Below are 21,132 nucleotides of genomic sequence, written 5' to 3'. Positions count from 1 at the left end.
CTCTAAGATATAAATGGTTCTCAATACTCACAGTGATATCACAGTCGACACCAGTGTACCCAGAGCGACAAAGGCACGTGTAGTTATTAAATCCAGGTTCGTCTTTGCACATAGCTCTCTCAGGACAGGTGTCGTTCGAACAATCTGACTTCTCTTCCTGGCAATTAACTCCAGAATAACCATTAGCACACTGACACCTGTAACCCTGTGGCAAGTCTATGCACGTAGCTCCATTATAACAAGGCTGAGAGGCACATTCGTCGATATCGATTTCGCAGCGCCTTCCAGAGAATCCGGCAGGACAGAGACATTGGATACCGTGTCCCATGGGAACACATAAGCCTCCATGTTGACACACACTGTCGGTGCACTGCACCGGCTTGCATTCTTCTCGTCCAACTGCTCCTGCACCATCGGTGTACATATTTGTCGGACATTCAACGCAGGTGGTAGCTCCGTGTTGAGGTTGGAAGAAGTCCTTAGGGCACTGAGCACAGGGAGCCAGTCCTGTGTCAGAGTACATGCCAGGAGAACATTTGGCTCTGCATCGATCTCGACCTGGAGCAGCTGGCTGGTAGGTGAAGGTTCCTGCTGGGCAGGTCTGGCAATCTTTGTAGCCACCAACTGGCGGCTCTCCTGTATAGCTGTTTCTGGGACACTCCAGACATGGTACCAGACCTGTTGGAGAATAGGTACCGTATCCACAAACGGGGACACAGTCGTCTATGCTCTTGGAACCCTCTTCTCGAGTGTATGTACCGAATGGACAGCGTAAGCAGGATCCTTGGCGGTCGCTATTTTGGTAGAAGCCTTTCGGACAGGATGTGCATTGCTTTTGCTTTTCTCCAGCGAATGTTCCGGCTGGACAATGCACTGAAAGTGACAGTAGAGAGAGTTAGAAGCTAGATTGTTTTCAGTTCTTGTATAGGCTAAAGGGGAAACAGTATTAAAGTCTAGTCCGTCTATGATAGTTTAATAGCAAAGTAGTAGGACGAGAAGTGATTCTATGTAAATGTTTTAGAGAATATTTTCTTAAAAATCGAGGATAAAGTAGAGTTTTAATTTAGAAATCTGTGTCGTTTTAAAAACTGAAGCACATTACTGTGCACGCTCATAAAAGTTAGGAAATTGATATCGAAATATACTTACGACACCGTGGGACATCGTTGGTATCCATGTTCAAAACTTCGCCAATGCTACACGTGAAGCCACGAGTGATGGATGACTTTAAAGCTCTAAGAGGAGGACACTGATTTCCAATGGCAGAAACGTTTAGTAATGGTTCTATAACTGCACTAGTGGAAGGAACTGATAGATCGAAGATCAAGTTCAGCGTGGAGCCACAGAGATCGTACAATTGAGGCTGACGTATAGCTGGTACGATGACGAGAATGAAGTCCATCTAAAACACACGTCCATATTAGTGATTTTTTTTATTGAAGACTTATCAAAAGCTTCTATACAATAAACAATGTATTGAATCTTGCTCCATAATAATCACCTTCAAAACATTTTCTTCAAGAAGAAACGGTACTGATCTCACAAATGACACGTTCATATTGACATTCACAGCAGAGCAACGTTGCGTCAGGATATTATTCAGATTCATATAATATTGAGACATAAGATCCTGATACTGCGGCAGGCAGGATCTCGAAACAGCGCCATTGGCTCTGTAAGTTACTGCTGCGACCACATGATAGTTCGCCTGTTGTGTATCTACAAAATACAATACATATGCATGTAAAAAGTGATTCAAAGAATGTAGCAGGATTAAGATAAAAAATTGAAGAAACTTACTTTCTGAGACACAATCAGGAACAACGGAAGAAGGAGACCAGTGTTTAGCGACGTCACACGTGAACGTCTTCACAGGTGCACCATCGGTGAAACGGAAGCCATTCTTGCAAGTGGCGATACACTGAAGTCCCTTATCACCAGGAACACACTTTAGTCCTCCATTAGCCGGTGGTTTCAATTCCCAATCGACGCAAGGCGTTGCTTGAACAGACACTTGGAAGTGACAGGATGCCCTATTTCCACTAGAGTCTGTCGCGTAAACAGTAACATTCTCGAAGCCTCCAATTGGTATCACTGCTCTTTCCGGGACAAATGTAATCTTCACTGGTCCAGAAACATCTGTAGCATTGATTCTTCTGCGAGTTTCGTTGAAATTGACGGAGTAACTTTCTTGCTTGTCTATTAACTCTATGACGTAGCTTTGGGGACAGCTCAGTTTTGGCGGTGTCACGTCTGTGGATGACCAAAAAATGATTATATAAAAATATAGAACTTTCTCGAAAAATTTCCAAATTTGTTAACAAGAGAATTACTTATGATTGCTATAAATTTCACATTTTGAATGCCATCATATATAAGAGAACTTTTAAAATTTATTAATTATAAAAGCTTGGAAGTATGCGCCTTTCTTATTTGGTACGTAACGTAACGTAGAAACGTAAGAAATCTTGTATGACCATAGGGAAATAATTCTCGAATAATTTCAATAATAATTCTAATGTTGAAACAGGAAATAGGCTACAAAAATGAAGATAGAATATATGCTTACCAGGTACAGTGATGTTGATCTCACAAATAGCCACATTTCCATCATAATCAAAGGCCACATATTTCACCACAGTATCCTGAAACACCTTCAGTGGTGTTCTAAAACTATGAGGTTTTACTTCCAATCGCGCAATACTTCCACTGTTATCAATAGCCGTGGGTTCAGTGAAATTCACAGGCAATAATCCTCCATCCGTTCCCTTTTGTACCACAATTGGTTGTTGAGGGCAATTCTGGAACACTGGTGGTTCATTGTCCACGCAGGGAGAGAACCCATAGTCGTATCCCAACAATGGTTCTGTCACTGGTTCCTCGCAACCCATTAATTCAAACTTCAAACAAGCGTTATCCATATAACTAACAATTCCAAGAATGACAAACCGAGCTTGGACATATTTAGGCAAAGTGATCATCGCCAATTCTCCGTAATTCCCAGGATCTCTCATAGTCAGATTAAAATTAGGGAAGTAGACGACATAATTCTCAATCTCAGCCTGTTTGTAGAAGAACCTAATCTCCGTTGGCCTGCCAACGATGTCATTCGTCACCACACCTTTCACCAAAATTGCTTTTACTCTATAAACTTGACCCAAATCAACACTGACGTAAGTGAAGGCCTCTTGTTTACCACACCAACCGGTCACTGAATTCAAACGGACGTTCTTAGCCTCGTAATTAGGCCTTTCCGAGGTTGCATTGATGGCTGAGTCTGGAATTCGTCCAGAGGCTAGACCAAGAGGCTTCACGACTTTGCATTCTGGCTCTCGAACGCAGACAATTGGTCGAGGATTAATGAGAATATATCCTGGTCTACTGCAACCGAATTGAACTTCTGATCCTTGCTCGTAGCTCCTGGCTACTTGGAAGCCATCGCTAGGTCGTCCAGGGTCTTCACAAACGGGACCTTCGCATCGGAGGTTCCCAAAGTCCCAGATTCCATTTGCTTGACACCTGACTACATTGTCATGACGATTTGTTTGTCCAGCCAGTTTGAAGGTGTCTTGACAACCGAAGAAGAAGGAAGATTGGTATTTGGTGTCCAAATATTGACCGTATTCCGCGCCAGGTGTTGGAAGAGGCTTTCCACAGTCGGCTCTTGGACAGGCTGGTTGATAACCTGATAGCCAATAATCTGGTAGACCTGGTTTCGGATCGTACACGCATTGACGGAAGCCTGAGGTAGCTGTATTGCGCAAATAACGACCGTTGCTGCCACATTTTAGGGTGACGTTTTGTTTGAATGGTACCAGGACGCTGGCTTCGTCGCTGCGGATCACCGAGAGGCCTTCGTTCTTGTCGTCTGGTAGCGACACACACTTGGCATCTGTGGAAATATTTTGTTGGAAATAATAGTTTTGGTTAATCTGTTCGCACGATTCTCAATGATTTCTTCGGTATCTCATTCAGTGATTGTACGAGTATATGTGTGTGTCATTTCCTCTATATATTATACTATCTTTAGTATTGAAAAATGTAAAGGATATTATTTGAACTACTATAGAATATAGGAAACATTAAATAACACAGAAAAAAATTTTTACGTGTTCTTTCAAATTATATCTTGGATAATTTATTGTAAAACAGTATTTTCGACGATCTCACTTACATTGACATTCGGGAGTGGTTCCATTCCAAGCTCCACTGGACGTGCAAATAACAGCCGAGGAACCAGACAACACATATCCGAAGTTACATTGGAATCTCACAAGATCACCAAAGTGATGTTTTTGCTATAAAGAAAATACAAAATTTAACAATATATACATATAATAATGAAATTGTAGAGGACGAGTCAGAAGACGACGCGAATCGAGAGCGACTCATGTTGATGTTTTGCCTTGGGACTTTGACACCGTCTTGACATACCAAACAAACGTATCGACAAACAAACTCCGAGCAAAACAATGTCGCCGCTGCGCGCAACCGTCCTTCACAATACAATACAATAATAAAATAAAATATTTCGTGTAAAAAATAATATAGTTGTAATATATAAAATTTCATTCTAAGTGAATGTCAAAGACATTATACTACAATTATTCGAAAGGTATACATTGAATTCGAACCTTGGTCGACAATAATTTTCCATTCTCAGGCGCCGATATAGCTGGACACATAACTGGTACGCAAGTCTTATTCTTCTGAACCAAATCTCCATCTCTCTCACCAGTTTCGTGCTTCTCTATGTAAAAACCAGCAGTTCCATTGCCTTTGTACAATTCGTATCCCGTATTACACATACAAGCATAGCTTCCAGGATTGTTTATACATTTCTGGTGACAACCACCATTGTTAATGGCACATTCGTTGATATCTGTACACTCTAAACGAGTGCATCCCATGATTTCGAGTTTCATACAGGGTGCTCCAACGTAATCTTGAATTCTAAATTTGATATAACGTGCCTCGATGGGAACTGGCAAGTTTAGAACAGATAATGTAGGTTCTAATATCCTGAACTCTACCGGTGTTCCATCAGGATTCGTGTAGTCTTTAAAGGTATCTGTTAGATCATCGGTGTATTGAATTCGCACTGCTGATGTGTAGGCTATGTTTCCATCTACTCTGGAGACTATTTGCGTACGGAAACCGCGGATGATCGTTGGAGCTTTCATGTCGATCATCACCCAGTTTGCGCCTGGTTCGATGTTGTTGCCGCACCAACCATCGCCATTGTTCAGTCGAACGCCCTGAAATTTTCAAGATCTTTTTATATTTGACACAGCGGGTAGCAGTAACTGACATTAGCACATCGCCTGTTTGAGATTCGTTATAAATACTAAACAAATATAAATAAATATATTTCAAATAGTATATATGTTATTGAATTACATTCTAATTTTTCCCACATTTGTTAATTCCTTCTTCGGCAGTAATAAGCCGTGCTTGTAATAAATGTACTTCAAACATTGTACATATGTGAGAATTATACTCACAGTTCTGGTGTAACCATTCTCAGAGCTTGAAACGGTGATAGACTCATCCGGGATACCACCATTGATCAATCCAAGATCGCCTATAGGTCTGCATTCCATAGTTGGAGCGAATCCAGGTTTGCATTTGCAAGTAAACGCACCAGGATTGTTGATGCACTCTGTGGAGGCTAGGTCGCATTGGCTCGATGCACACTCGTTTATATCTGTAGAAAATACGAAAGACGATATTAACCATTAGGGTTTAGGCTTAAAAGATGCTGCTATGAAACATACATTAGTTATGAAATCTAAGTCTAAATCAAAATATTTACAATCCTTACCTTCGCAAGTGGGTACATTATCGAACAGCTGATTGGGTCCACACTGTATGATATTCGACCCGGACAGTTTATAGCCTCTGTTGCATTGAACTCTAGCTTCGTCTCCATAAAAGTAGTCCTTGGTCGTGTCGACTACGAAACCGTTCTTGATCGTGGGTAGCAACGGACACTTTGCACCTACACGAGAAAGTATGGTCAAATAGCAAAGAGATATTGTGCAATCTGTTACAAAGAATCGAATACCCACGAGAACACGTTGGTACTTCGTCGGACCAGGTTCCATTGCTCATGCAGAGAATCACAGGATGTCCGCTTCTAACGTATCCTGGCTCACACTCGAATCGTACAATTGTTCCGTAACTTCGTCCACCTCCATTTAGGATAGTTATGTTGGAGTGCGGCGCTTCCGGAAGCGGAGAACACTGAGAGGCTATAGAGGGAATTAATTAATATTTGATATTTCTTCTTCTATATATACCTAATTTTTAGACTGTTCAAAGTTAATATTTTTAATTCTCCTGTTGCTTCACGGTATTCTTCTGTTTTTAACACTCAATTTCCAAATTGTTCAAAGTTGATAATATTCGAAACTTTAATTCTTTCTTAATAAATCTCTTTATGATATCGAGTTGCAGTCGTGGCAGGAATTAAGGTTCTTATTCGACAAAAGTAGCTTGTATTTACGAAAAATTTAAAGAAATGTGATGTATCGGATATAATACGTTATAAATTCTTTGGAAGATAGATTGCAGTTTTAGACTAGACTAGATTACAATTACTTCCCTGATACAAACTCTTAAAATTATTTACCTAAACAAGATGGCTTCTTCTCCCATCTTCCATCAGCCATGCACGAAATTTTCTCGGTAGGTCTACCAGATGGGAATGCGAAACCAGCGTAACATTGATAAGTAGCCAAACCGCGATAGGTAACATTAGAGGATCCAATGGAGAAACCATTGTCAATTTGCGGTACCGGTCCACAGTAAACTTCTTGACACTTGGGAATGTAGGTAACAGACCAGTTCCCTCCAGGAAGACACTCTGTGGTAATCTTCGCTTTACCAGTGGCAAATTCCTGGCCCAGGGGACACGAGAACGTTACTGTTGTACCGAAAGCTGTGTCCCTGCTTGACGCTAATGCTCCTTCGCCGGACTGAAGCTGAGGACAATCTAAAAAAATTCGTAGATTATCGTATCAAACAGTATCGTAACTTCTATCGATCTTATACCAGTATGTTTTATTCCTTCTTGTGTCGTGACTCTACTAGCCTAATAATAAATAGTAGAAAATTTTCGCGATAAGACGACCAATACAAGTAATTACGAGTAAAAACAGCCATCGTAATTATCTAGAAAATACCGTACAACCTTCTTCTCATTCGAATGTTACCTGCTGAGAACTCTGCTTGCCAGCCAGGACTGCTATGAAGAGCATCAGAGGTGAATCTAACCAACATTTCTCCGCTCTCAGCTGTCAAAGTGATCTTTGGTCTCGTGTTCGACGTGAACCCACTTCCAGGATGCAAACGGAGGCCATTAGTATTTGGGCCATCGTATATCTATCGAAAAAGTTAATCGGTTAATTATCAAAAGGTCTATTCTTTTCGAATCTCTTAAATAAGAACGATAATAATTATTTTCTCAAAGGAAAATCATTCTTAGTTACCTGGACAAAGTCAGTCTTATGAACGTTAAAGCTGATAAACTTCAGGGACAGCGGTCCTCCTTGAGGATTCTTCACCCTGTACAAGCACTCCTGGTTGTTAGGATAATCATTCAACCCGAAAGATGGCGACTGAACCGTTCCATTCCTAGCAATTATCGTAGCTTTACAGCCTTGAGTGTATCGAATGCTGAAGCCTCTTCTTGAGTCACCAAGACTAGTCTTGAGGTAGAGGTACAAGTTACTTCCAGTTGACATGATCACCGTAGGATTGTCTTCCGATTTGCCTGTTAGTCTGGCTATCGGTCTGCTCATTGGCGAGTCACCGTCTCTAATTAGAATGTAGTCCCGATTCATCTCGAGATCCAGATCTTCGATCTAGGAAGTAGAATTAATTACCGTTAATGAAAGATCGAGATGCAAAATCGAAATTTTTCTTCTCATTAGAAACTTGATTCTTTCTTTCTATTACGTACTTCGAGCGACATTATACGACCAGGTTGAGCTTGCAGAATGTACAGACATTCCAATCCTCCAGGATAATTCTGAGGATATCCTGGAGAGGTGAGAACCTGTCCTTGAGGAGTTGCTCGAAGAATTCCGCCGCAAGTTTGCGGTTCGGTTTTCCACGAAGCTCGGAAACCTTTCCTTTCCACCGACGAATCTGTGCTAAATTTGATGATCATGAAGTTCGAGGCGGATACGAATAGTTTGTTGGTGAGTTCTTGCTTGCCGGAGAGAGTCGCCAGGTTCACAGATTTTTCTTCTGTCCTACCACCGACCAGGATCTGTACTATGTCGAAGCTCTTTTCCGTTTCGAATTCTTGGAACTGAACAAAGAAGAAAAAAAGATAACTCGTTGACGTTAATAGAGTTCTCTTACGATTCTTTGATAAAGAGCGCAACCTGTATTTTTATTTGATATTCTTTACTGGTTATCGCGAGCATCGAAATAAAAGAAGAATATCAACATGAGAGTTAAAACGGGGGTCTTGTACCTGTAACAGGATATTATGGCCTTGAGGGCCTTCCAAGGTCCACTTGCAGTTGCTGAGGGGTGCATATTTGTGCGGATAATTAGGGCTCTCGACCACGTCGCCACTGCTGGCCATATAAAACTGGCAATTAGCCGGACAATCTATTTCGTCCGAAAAATCACCGCAATCATCCTGTTTGTCACACTTAAACGCCGCGTTCACACACTTTCCGTTAGAACAGTGGAAAGAGCCTACGAAAATTCACGAATAATATTAACTATAAAGATGGATGATATCTTACGGTGATTAGTAGACCAGACCGTGAATGTTTGCACGTTTTATGGAATATATAATTATACAAAAATATACTGAAATATACATCAAGTTCGAAACGATACGATAACATAAATCTAAGAAGTATAACATTCGAAAATTTAAGGAATATCCAATGCAAATGATAAAATATAAAATACATTTTCTTACGTTTTCCACTTTAATTTCCGTTTTCTCAATTTATATTCAATTACGTGTATTCCATTTATATAATTTCAAAACTATCGTTTGCCAAATTAGAAATTATGAATTGGCAATTTTCACCACTGCGGTAGGTCTGGTATTAAAAGATCGAGTAAATTTCTCAATTTCTCAAAGATATGAATTTATTATATTATAAACATTCACAGTCAGGCGATTAGAGTTGTGCGAGGTCGTGGAGAAATGATTACCTGCCGGGCAGGCGTTGGCACGGCACATGAAAGGAAGCAACGATTCGCACGTGGTCAGCTCCCACGTTTGTCGGTCATCCGTCAACGCGACGTCCACGCATTCACCTGATTGCGGATTCGGCTGCTTCGACGCCCAGAAACCTGAATACCAAAGCTGTTCAGGCCCACTGTCCTTCTCGTTCGATGGAATTTCGGGGAAACGCGAGGCGCTCGATGAAATGGCCAGGAATTTAAGAAAATTGGTCTAACTTTTGCCATTTTTTTCAATTGCACTCGTGATAGTGTTATTATCTCAAGGAATTTGTTAGAGAACTTTCTACGAAAACGAAGCAAACGACTTTAAATATCGCGTCTGTTTCTATAATTCGTTGGCGAATTTACAGGGTTGTATTACATTTTAAAATAATTTTTCATTACCAAATTTTGGAATCGACCTCTGATATTATTTCAACTTGCGAGTGTATATTCGTCTAATTTATGTTTCATTTGAAAATTATTGTTTTCTAAGTCGTAGTTTCTTGGTATACTCGAAATAGAGAATTTTACAATTCTTTTGGCAGTCTACCTTTCAATGTCAAATACAATTATGTGACGCGATAATTTTCGATATCCGTGGAACATCGAAAAGAAAAATCGTGGATTTTATGGAACGTAGAAATCGAAAACCGAATTTACTGGTAAGAAGCGACAGAATTCGCGTTATATGAGGATAGTTGGAGGAACAGCTAAAGAAAAGAAAATGTTATGCAAATATATAATACGCCAGACGAGTAAATTGCAGCTTGCACCTGAGCAGACGTAAAAGCGACGGTATCTGGGCATTGTTGTGGGAAAAGTGTGTCTTCGTGTCGTATACACGATGCAGTTCCGCGTTTCCGTGACCCCGATGAAAACCGGCCTGCACGTGTGTTCGATCGTTAGAAGGACGTCAATTCCAGAGCAAACTATCGTTGCCTTGACTCGTCATATTTTCCCAGTGTGCTCTTCGATTAAGACGTACGTAAATTCACATATCAAATTTCACGATTCTTATTTTCGATACAACTAGTATCCCAAATACGTATATTTAGAAATATATGCACAATATACTAGTTGTGCCAAAAATAAGACCGCTGTAAAATTTTATACGTGTATTTACGAAGATATGAATTAAAATAATAATATTAAAAAATATATATGGTATTCTGAATATATAGAAGTATTAGATAGCTCACAAGTATTAGAATCTACCGTTTAATCGTATTTATTGAAAAATTCCAACAAATTTTTCTTAATTCAGCGATCTATATCGTAAGGCACACGTGATACGAATTGAGTAACAGATTTATAATGAGACAATTAGAAAACATAATGGCAATGCGAAGCGTGTAATGTGTGTGAAATACCAATAGGTGTGCTGATACTTATGGCCGCCATTGGATAATGAAAAACATTTTTTCGGTTCATCTATGATCGTACGTCGTAACGATCTCGTCTTCGAATAACGATGGCGCCAAGGAAGATTTAAGAGTCAGAGGTGGAGATGCGTGGAAAGTCGAGCGAAGCGTGATTTTACAAACCGGCGTATTGGGAGACGAGCATTCCAGCGGCCGACTCGAGCGTGTTGGTTCGTAAATCGTCGAGGGAGGCCAGGCCAAGCCAGTAACGATCCAAATGCCGACCGATCATGCTCGCGGACATGTTGTTCTCGCTGTACGACTCCACCACCATCAGTTCGCTGCCGTACCTGTAATCGCATCAATTCGTCCATCTCTTGCTTCGTTCTAGCGTGTAATGACGCGGTTACACAGGCATTCACCGAGTTTCCTCGCGATGCTCCGTTTTATTTTCTTTCCTCTGTTCTCATTCCTCGTTTCGCAACGTCGACGCGTACGAGTACATAAATGGACATGCATCGAGTCATTCGATAGAAGATTTCGCGGCAAGTTTGATCGAGTGTCTGACGTGTTTGGTACCGAGGATTTTCATGCATTTGTTATTTATGTAAAATTTTGAGTCAATTTAAAGAAATCTCTACGTAAATTCTCGATAACTGTACACGGATCGGAGTTTTGTTACCTACGACGCTGTAGGTACAGAATCGATCAAATAATAATTGGTGATACAATAATTCGCAGATTTGTCTATCTTCGCGGATTACCAACGAATTTTCATCGATGCACGTGAGACGTTTCAATAGCGAATAAATTTTTTTATGCACAAAAAACGTAGAAATCGTTATCTTGAATTATTAAAGCCAGTAGCACCGAGAGAAACACGATGAAAAGGCTATTGACAATTGATCCACTTACCTCCTGCATAATTCCGCTGCCTTTTCCCAAGAGTGCCTGATGTTGAAGAATTTGTAACAATGTATACCTTTCAGTTCCCATCCTGTGCAAGAAAAATATCAAGTTATATTTCTCTTTACACGATCGTGCCACATGGCACACAATAACAGAACAAAATTTGTCCTACTCCGAAATTTAGTAGAATAGTGGACGAGTTCAACCTTTTTCCCCCTGTTTTCTCTATTTATCATACTCAGAGGACGTTCATAGTCAGCATCTAACGACCACGAATCTACATTACATTTATTAAGTCTATCCCATATCGCAAACCTGTATATCGCGTCAAAAATATTACCTCACCATTAAACAATCAACTATTCCTATCATGGCTTCTACGATAAGCGTTCTAATATTTTCGCGAACCATTGTATCATTGTTTGATCGATTTACGAGCGAAGAGGTGAAACTTTCGGTACAGGTTCGACGCAGGAAACGCGGTTAACCGGTGACCTGTACAGACAGGGACGGACATAACGACCTCGATCGTTTTTAATGCGATTCAGCGGTGTGTGAGCACCGAGAGTCAAAGGTAGGTCGCTGGGTAAGCGGGTAACACATTACAGAAGAGATTCGCCGAGTCGGCTGAAACGTTTCTCGTGCGCTCGTGTTCTTCACCTTTCGATTCTCGAGCATCGGATTTTTTACGAATTTGACTATTTCCGATTTTCAACAAATTCAACGAGTGTTTGACTTATTAACTCGTCGATCGTTGTTCCGTGTATCTGATACGGTATCACTCTATTATTACTTTATTATTACTAAATAGCATAATTAAATATAACGAAATTTTACAACGAAGTATAATTGCACGTACAAATAGCGTGGTTGATCGAGCGATTCGAAGATATTGATTGGGATTGTCGTAGGTATTTAACGATAGTTTCTGCGTTCAAACGATTTCTCAATGGTTTCTCGATGCCAGCTTGCGTTAGACTCACGGAGAAATACTCGATGCCGGCCTTCCTTTCTTTTAAAAGGTCAAACGGCCATGTTTATACCGACCATGCGGTTCTCCTCGCGACTATTAGCATTTCTTGATTGAAACAACGCATGCGATATATTTTCCCTGGTACGAACGTTCGCAAATCGTCGTGGAATGTATTAAACGAAAGATCTGTGTACGGGATTGTTAACGCTGTCTCCAAAAATATCGCAATCGATCTATCCCTTTTTTAATCGTTGCTTTCTCTTCTCCTCCTGTTTAACGTTCTCTTTTTCTCTCTTCCTTAAGCAATATTGTAAAATGTAACGATCCATTAGGTCCAAAGATATATATGTATGACACGGCTACGAATTTTGATAAAAAACCAATATCATCCGACCATTATCAATCCAACAAACAACATTTCCGAGAAGATGACGAAAACGTACATTTAATCCCAAAAGCAAGTACGAGGATAACCATATTGAATCTTAAAATTAATCCTCTAGAGGAAGAAAAACTTTGATGGAACCGTATTTTCCTCGTTTGTTAATATTAATATCGATATTCGGCTTACTGGAATAGATTTTACATTCATACTGTCATACAGATTCTGCTAAATAACTCAACAATCTTAATCCTGAAAGGAAAAGAAGGTCCGTATCTTCGTCACGACGATGATTCGATAAATTTTTTTCGCATCGCGATTCAAAGATCGCAGGACGAATTATTCAGGCCCTCGATGATCGAGCATGGTTCCAAGGCCTTGGAGCAGGGTCAGCGAGCTGAAATAAAGTTATTTTCGAAGCTCGAGGAATTCTTGCATCCGAAAGCGGTAGATTCGTGTTCGCCGGCACAGGTCCGGCTCGATCGAACATGAAACGTCTCGAGCTCACGCGACAGAACACGGTTAACGATCAAGTAGCTTCATACTTGTACGTGCAACCTACTTAATTGCGCTGCCAGTAACGAGGAAAAGTGGAGCAACGTTGCGAATGGCCGAACTCTTATCCTCATTGTCCCTCGCGTGATTTATTCGCCGTACGCGTCTCGCTTTCGTATTCCTCCTCAAATTTTTTTTTTAAAAGAACAACCAAGTTGTGCAACGTTGTGCAGTTCGATCGTGGAAAGATTAAGGTTTCAGGAGTAAGAAAGGAGAAAGCACAAGTACGAGAAGAGCTTCAGAGTGTCGAGGCTCGGCTATTTCGAATTACGAGAACGAGAAAGATTTTGATATACGACTAGGAAAAGATATTTTGATTTATTTCATTCTTTATTGAGATCATCGAAGAAAGAAATACTTTGGTTTCTATTCGAAATGATACTGCAAGTGCATCATGCTAGGTAAAGAATGTGTCTGATGGAAACCATTAGCACTGGTAGAGTTTTCCAAAAAGCAGTATGAAATTGCTACGAGAGCAAGGGGAGGAAATAAGAAGACAAGAAAGAAAGCTTGTTCGATCGAGAAATATATCTTTGTTACCTTTTTAGAAGAAAAAGGATGAATAAGAATGAAGTAAGAATTAATAGAAAAATTCTAATCGTTGAAATATTCTGTTCAATGATTGTAATAATCGTTCGCGCGTGTGCGTTTAAAATTAAAAAAGTAATACGTAAGGATATACTCTGCTATTTCAATATATCCCTGTACTGTCTTTACACGTTTCGCCTTTCTGCTTCGATCGTTTCGTTAACGTCAACTGTATCGTGATTATTGAGACAATAATTACACAAATTGCGCAAGTATTTGTTTTCACAATTTGTTACTTAATAACGCAATATTTACCGACAAATTTAAGATGACACGCTACTTCGATGTTCAAAATTCTTAACATATTCGAACGTTTCCGACTCAGTTTTACAAAACCTAATAAAATAACGGAACGATATTAACGTTATAATTAACGTATAACAATATTTTATAATATTGATAAAAATAATATTAATTTATAATATAAATTACGTTAAGTTTTCTATTTTCACGAAGCCTATTTTCACCTGCCTTCCCTTTAAAATAAAAAGCGAAATTCTGGCAGATTCGTGGCCACATAATAGGGACCCTACGCCTTAAAAAATTTTGAAGCACAACCTGGTCCACGAGTTTAGTAGTCTACCTGGCCAGGTATAGGACCACCAGGTGCGACCTTTTCAAGGTGACCGATAGTCTGGCCGTCAGCCAGGAATTACTTGCTTTAGAAGTCGATGATATCGAGAAGAGTTTTTTTAAAGTTACTCACCGTTCGGACAGGTGAAGACATTTGTGGTAGGAACCTGTAACAAAGAAACATAGTAACGCGTTAAAAACGCTTTACGGCGTAGTAACTCAAAGCACTCGACCACTTTAGCCTCCTTTCGTCCCGATAAAGCGACAGGAATTTAAAGTGAAATAAATTTTAAGCTTTCTTATAGAAGTCGTAAGTGTAGTTTCTTGCACTTAGGCTTTCGATATAAAAGCGTATATGAATTTTTTAACGTTCATGCGTGTATGAAGATAAAAGGATTCATCAAGGTCGTTGGTTGATTTTTTAAGCATTCAATTTATTACTAAACCATTTTGATATTGAAGTTAAGATATCTTCGGCGAATTCAGTCGATCGTTTAATCTCCGAGCGGCTCGATTTTTCTTGAAATTATCTTTATATATAGTTTTATGGACAGAGTAGTTGATAAAGTATATAATGAATTCTGTAGATGTTAAATGAGAAATTTGGAGAAAAGTGAAATGCGGCTAAAATACGTCAATCGGTAATTTTTCGTTATTCCTATAAGTTTCGGCATAGTGCTAAACAAATAAATTGGATAAAGTGGATAAATAAATAAGTAAATAATTAAACATCCTATCGGTATATACACAGACATCTAAAATAGTTTATCTTCTTGTTACCTCTGTAACTTTATCGAACATAAACGCAACATAGAACTAAAATTGCAATCGTAACAGTATTTAAAACCAGGAAATCTCCACAGAATCGTCTCTTATTCACCCAATTCCCATCAATATCGATTCGATCCATCTAACGTCACACGTAACAGTATGGACGCATCCGTATCTACACCGTACAGATTTCTCTAACAGAAAAAAGCAATATTTCACACATACCGAATCCAGTAACTCGCTACAATTCCACTTGACGAATGACGAAACCCGAGGACGTTCGTGCCTGAGAACGTGGGATAAAAGTTTTGAATCGAAGCCGGAAGAGCGCGGGAAATACGAGTTACGACGTCGATTGCATAAAAGGACGAGGATGTCGCGACTATTCTACCATACACGAAGAGGAAAGTTCTTCTTATTTGTTGGATTTCTCAAAGAGAGATATTTCCATATTTACCATATATATTGTAAGTTGACAATTTAAGAGTAAAGAAAGGAGAAAAGCAGAGAAGAAAGGGGTGGAAAATAAGGAAGGGTAGAAAATGACAGGATTTCTCATTTTCCCATGCCTTTGTTTAAATTTTGTTTTGCTTAGAAGAATTAAGGCAACGTGTAGCGTTAAAAACTACTGGATGATATTTCCGAAATCCGAAAGAGTGTATAAGAAGTTTTTGAAAGTTTTTAAAACACAGAAACCTTTAAAAAAAGAAAAAATTACGTTGACTCAGACGGCCTGGTATGCGAACGACGTCAGTAAGAATAGGGTAGCAGATGGAGGGTTTAGAGTCTCGACTTAAAACCTAATCTATTTTTGTTTCTGCTCGATCTAGAATTCGAGCAGAAATTTCTAATTACTAGACGTACTAAACTTTAATCGATTAGATAAACTATACGAACATAGATAAGATACGTCTAACAATTTCTGCAAACTTTAATTAACCCTAAGAAATTGCAATTAATCCGACAGACGCGAAATCTTTGTATAAATATTTTGAAATAGACGCATCTTAAAGCTTGTCGACAAATGGAATAAATTATCGACGTCCCTAGAATTCTTGAGAAATCGAGCCGAGGTAATACGCGAGACCCCTGTATATCTATCCGCAGTAAAAGAAAATAAGGAAAATCTTACAAAGAGAAATTTCTCGTTCTTCTTATGTTTCCTCGTTTCTCTCTCTTTTTTTTTCTTTTTTATTATTTGTCTAAGGCTACATTCACGTCCTAAGGATATCAGTGACCACCCAGTGAGAAGGCTCGCTGAGACAGAACGTACTTAAACTAAGTAGTACCGAGCGCAATATCTTTCGGAGAATCAAGCGGTTCCTGTATTTTTCTTACGCGAGTCTTTCGTTATTTAAAAGTTGTACGAGTACGCATCGAATGGCGCGGATTCGCAGCAGCGAATGGAGATAGAATAGCATTGTTATTCCACTGGAGAAAGTGAAGGAGGCCAATCTAGCGGAGGATCTGTTGGTTTTGCGCTCATCTTCGCCGGAAAGCGGCACCGTGGTTCGTACGTAGAATACGACCGTGAGTTCTCGCGAGTTTTCTTCGCGTACCAGAATATCAGTGACATAACGGTGTGCTGCATTCCTTCAAGGTGCGACGCGAGGCACTCGTGAGAGGAGAAACGGAGGCCGATGGAATTCCACGCGGCCAGCCAACGATCACTGGTATTCGATGCGTCAACGGATCTTTCCATTTTTTCTTCCTCTCGTTTGTAGGATTTTGACGAAACGTTGCGTTTATTTCGGTGAATTTTATTCCTTTCTCTTTGATTTTCATCTTCATTTCGATCATCTCACGTGTAAAACTTTCTTCGACGAATAACGATCGAATTTTGCATTGCAACGAGACGATAAAAGATAACAATACAGCGATGCTCGCAGGTAGATACTAGGACACTTTGATCGATCTGCGTGGTGTTAAAAAACACGAACTAACGAGCTAATAATCGCAGACAATGAAATATAAAGCGATTATTTAGAATATCATCGTTGGTATGTCAAAGTTAAAAGCGTTTAGTAGTTTTCGATATCAATTCGGAAAAATCTTCTCGATCTTATCCGCACCTTCGTAATTAAACGAGCTGAAGATACTGAATTTCTCGACTAACAAAATTCTACCGTATCCGACGCTTAGAGATATCGATCTTTTCTATTTTTATTTACTTTTAAAAGAACAGCTGCGATAAAAAATAAAACTCGTAATTGTTCGAAAGAAAAGGACACTTCGTTAACGCGGAGTACGAGATCCGTTCGATAGAATTGAAAAATTAGCGCGAAAATCAGTTATCTCACGCAGTTGGAAATACACGAAACGTTTTCCTGACGCGTTGACGCTTCCTATACTCAAAATGTTGCAACTGTGCACAGTTGGTAACATTGTTTGCGCTTCGGATAGGGCACACGCGTGTACACGCGGCCTGAAATTCACTTTCACCTCGCACACACACTCCACATTCAGGTGCCGAGCAAACGGCCAGCCAACGATGCCAACTCCTGTGGGGCTCGACATGCCAATTACTTCATAATCCTCGGCTCGATTTCTCAAGAATTGTACGCGAGTCGTTGTATAGCGAAACGAGGATCCTCGATGCCCTGCTGGCACACCAAGATGCCACGTTCAAACCGACAAATCTCCATTTAATCCTCGCGTGACGCCCTCGCGTTTGCGTGTGAATGAACGGCTCGAAGATTATACCTTAGACGTATCACTTTCCGAGTAACTTTTATATTACAAACTGAAAATATCGATGGATATTGTTTTACGATAAGACCATAATTTAGCTTTTAATTTATTACGTTCTTCGATTTGAACGTTTTCTTCGAGAAACGACAGGTCTTCCTTTTTTTTTAGAACGCGGAACTACAACCGCAATGTGCAAAAATCAAAGTGGTCCTTACTTTGATCAAAGATGATCGATTTCAAACGTCATACGTTTAATTCGAATCTTTCATCTCGAACACGTCGTATACGAGGAATTTTATTTGACGGGAAAATTTCAAAAATTTAAACGATTTACGAAACGATGTTCTCGATAATTTTGAAGATACTTTTAGAATTTGATATTCGCGATGGGTACTACGATGTATCCGATAAATGAAATTTCCCTCTCGTTAAATGTATAAGCGTATCGTAGTAAGGTAAATTGACAAGAACGAGATAGGCGATGAATTAAATTGTTAAAAATCACGTTGTGACTTCTCGACCCGATTTCGATCGCTCCATTATATTCACTTCGCACGACGGAATATGTTTATACGTAAGTAAGTGTGAAACAATGTAGACCGCGATGTCATCGAAAAGCCATAGCGGAATAATAATCGAGCGCTCACCTGAGACTCCGTTAGCTGAAGATGGCACAAGAGGACGGCGACCCACACGGCCGCCAATTCTCTTATCAGCATATTCCTGTAACAGAGAAGAAAAGAGTCTCGTTTGAACAAGCTGTTCATTAGCATCGACCGTTCATTAACATCGGGGAAAGAGAAGACGAGGGAGATGTGTTTGAGCAGTAACATGACTCGAGGACTATACGCAGACCTTGACACTTTCCAAATACAGTATTTGTATTTAAACGAGGTTGATCTCTTCGTGACACAAAAACTTTATTATAATTAGAAACTATTATGTAAATTTCTTCGTCTAAAAAACATATGGTAGAGTCTCCTGAGAATAATTAGAGAAAGTGAAACTAGTTTAATTAAATGCTCGCAAAAAGGTAATTTAACCTAGCAACAGAAATGTTCAGTCTCTACCAACAGTCAATGAAATAATTTTTCTGCCATGGATGTCTCTAATAATTCGAATTATCGATACTTAATTTTAGAATGTATCGTTTTACTTGATCTTCTGCATTTTACGTGGCAAAGAGCGTTATAATCTTATAGAACGGCGAATAAAACAGACCATGCTTTGGAACGAAGTATCCCGGCTTAAAAATATCGTTTGAGAGCGAAAGATCAGGTATAAGGATGAAACGAAACTGGTCAGTGTTAAATATTTAAATACAGAGTTCAGCGAGGCTCGTCGTTCGCCTACGGAATATGCGGCACATAAAGTCGCTCTATGTATAGGATGTACGCCGGTTCCCATAAAATTCCTTACGGTTTCTGCGGCTGAATTGTGGCACAGCAGTAGCATAGCCTGCCGCGTAATCGAGAAACGTGATAAATCTCCGCAGACATCGGATTATTATTTAATGACGTTTCATTTTGCCGGTCATCCTTGGATTCGAACGGGGTTAACGTCGTGTAGTCTGACGATAAGTGCGAGTAAATGGCCCTAGTATCGAACCAGTCTTCTTTAAGAAGTCGACAAAAAGAATCAACGAAACGTCGGTTCTAGAGAACGATGACTACACCAGATTCCTGGTGAATCAAATAAACGAACACGATCATTCGATGAAATAAGAGTACTAAAGTAACGAAGAGGAAGACAGGGTAGAGAATTCAAAGTAATCACATCGAAGGTTTTACCATCGACCCAAAAATCCCCACCGAAATAATTCCACAGAGCGATAACTCTGTCAGATCGCCGCCGAATGCAAACGAACGAACGAACGAACGAAGCGCAGCAGGAGGCCAACGACTTGGATTTCTCCGTTGAATCCGCCACGTGAACGGGTGCGTTCGTCGCGAAGGAAGACACACGCTCCTCGGTGAATCCCCTTGGGAACCGTTATACCGCCACCGATAATCGACAGAGTCGCGGAGAGGTGAAGGTGGCAGCGTTTGACTCGGCTCGCTCGAGTCCGGCCAGATTTCCCGCAAGCGTAATCGTAATCTCGTGGCGTGGCCAGCCTAGACGATGCAGACTTCCTGTCGATTGCAGGTAACGGGTCTTCCGGCCCGGTCGACCGATCACAGCGTTCGTTCAGAGCCTACACAATCGCAGAAATATTCGTACGCTTCGAATGGTTGAACGCGATTGACACTTTTCTACGTTAGAAATTGCAAAATTGTCATCCATGCTGACGTATGTTGGAATAATTAAGCTTGGCTAATATTCCGTACTAATATTATCGTATTATATTCGCTATTGTTATATTTACACTATATATATGTATATACTTATATATGTGCATATGTAAAACGAGCAACGTTAAAACGCCGAGTCAATCGAGGAATTCTAACAGAATAAATATATTTGACGCGCGAGAATCGACGATTAGAGGAACGACCTAATTACGCGCTTGAAGAGTGGGAATCGAGGTAGCAGCTGGTTCCTTTCGCAATGGGTACCGTTACCGTTATCGAGTGCTCCCTGCCATTGCATTGTCCGCTTCTCTTTGATTAATTCCTTTGAGACGGACGTTGATGTTCTCCGGAGTCGTATTTTTTCACTGGATCGATGCGAAGTGTTTGTTTCTTGGGTTTAAGATCGGATATAGGGTTTCGTTATCTCATACAGCGGCTACGAAAGATATTTACACCCCATTGTGTTTATTTTATATTAATTACTACGAAATGAAATTTTGTTCCGCATCAAATATACAAAATTTCCCAAATAAAGAAATTACTTGCTCACACGTAGAAAGTTACCGAATAAAGAAACGACTGTGTCCGAAAGAAACGAAGAACACTTCTTAAATTATTATGCTCGTGTATACACTACACACACCCAACTAGAAACTCTCAAAAATTCGTGAAAGCACGTTAATTTGCCTTCGTCGCTGTCTTTTCTATTTGCCTACAGTATTAATGCTCTCATCCTCCCATCCAAAATTCTCATCCTCTAAATTGACAATAAAACGCCTCCCAAGAAGAGAAGAATTCTTCGTCGATCTCCAAGTATTTAGCACGGCGAAT

At 40.0% G+C, this 21,132-nt stretch overlaps 1 protein-coding gene across 3 annotated transcripts in view; it reads right to left on the bottom strand.

Annotated features, from left to right (window-relative positions):
- LOC117210572 (sushi, von Willebrand factor type A, EGF and pentraxin domain-containing protein 1) overlaps positions 1-21,132 on the bottom strand; it is a 51,600-nt gene that overhangs the window by 10,826 nt on the left and 19,642 nt on the right. For all 3 annotated transcript variants that reach the window (XM_033453718.1, XM_033453717.1, XM_033453719.1), the window contains exons 2-21: positions 18,658-18,733; positions 14,682-14,715; positions 11,484-11,565; positions 10,752-10,918; positions 9,193-9,333; positions 8,489-8,718; positions 7,967-8,320; positions 7,494-7,868; positions 7,218-7,386; positions 6,635-6,997; positions 6,072-6,254; positions 5,825-6,001; positions 5,505-5,707; positions 4,635-5,258; positions 4,175-4,298; positions 2,570-3,892; positions 1,801-2,253; positions 1,502-1,719; positions 1,150-1,402; positions 32-873 (exon numbers count right to left, since the gene is read on the bottom strand). In XM_033453718.1, coding sequence (XP_033309609.1) covers positions 32-873; positions 1,150-1,402; positions 1,502-1,719; positions 1,801-2,253; positions 2,570-3,892; positions 4,175-4,298; positions 4,635-5,258; positions 5,505-5,707; positions 5,825-6,001; positions 6,072-6,254; positions 6,635-6,997; positions 7,218-7,386; positions 7,494-7,868; positions 7,967-8,320; positions 8,489-8,718; positions 9,193-9,333; positions 10,752-10,918; positions 11,484-11,565; positions 14,682-14,715; positions 18,658-18,729 — 6,387 coding nt within the window. In that variant the 5' untranslated portion in view covers positions 18,730-18,733. The remainder of the gene's footprint in view (positions 1-31; positions 874-1,149; positions 1,403-1,501; positions 1,720-1,800; positions 2,254-2,569; positions 3,893-4,174; positions 4,299-4,634; positions 5,259-5,504; positions 5,708-5,824; positions 6,002-6,071; positions 6,255-6,634; positions 6,998-7,217; positions 7,387-7,493; positions 7,869-7,966; positions 8,321-8,488; positions 8,719-9,192; positions 9,334-10,751; positions 10,919-11,483; positions 11,566-14,681; positions 14,716-18,657; positions 18,734-21,132) is intronic.

The sequence above is a fragment of the Bombus bifarius genome, unplaced genomic scaffold (genome assembly GCF_011952205.1).
Source record: "Bombus bifarius isolate JDL3187 unplaced genomic scaffold, Bbif_JDL3187 scf7180000008206, whole genome shotgun sequence".
Taxonomy (NCBI): domain Eukaryota; kingdom Metazoa; phylum Arthropoda; class Insecta; order Hymenoptera; family Apidae; genus Bombus; species Bombus bifarius.
Note: the sequence above shows the minus strand (reverse complement) of the source record. Positions and strands in the feature narration are given on the sequence as shown.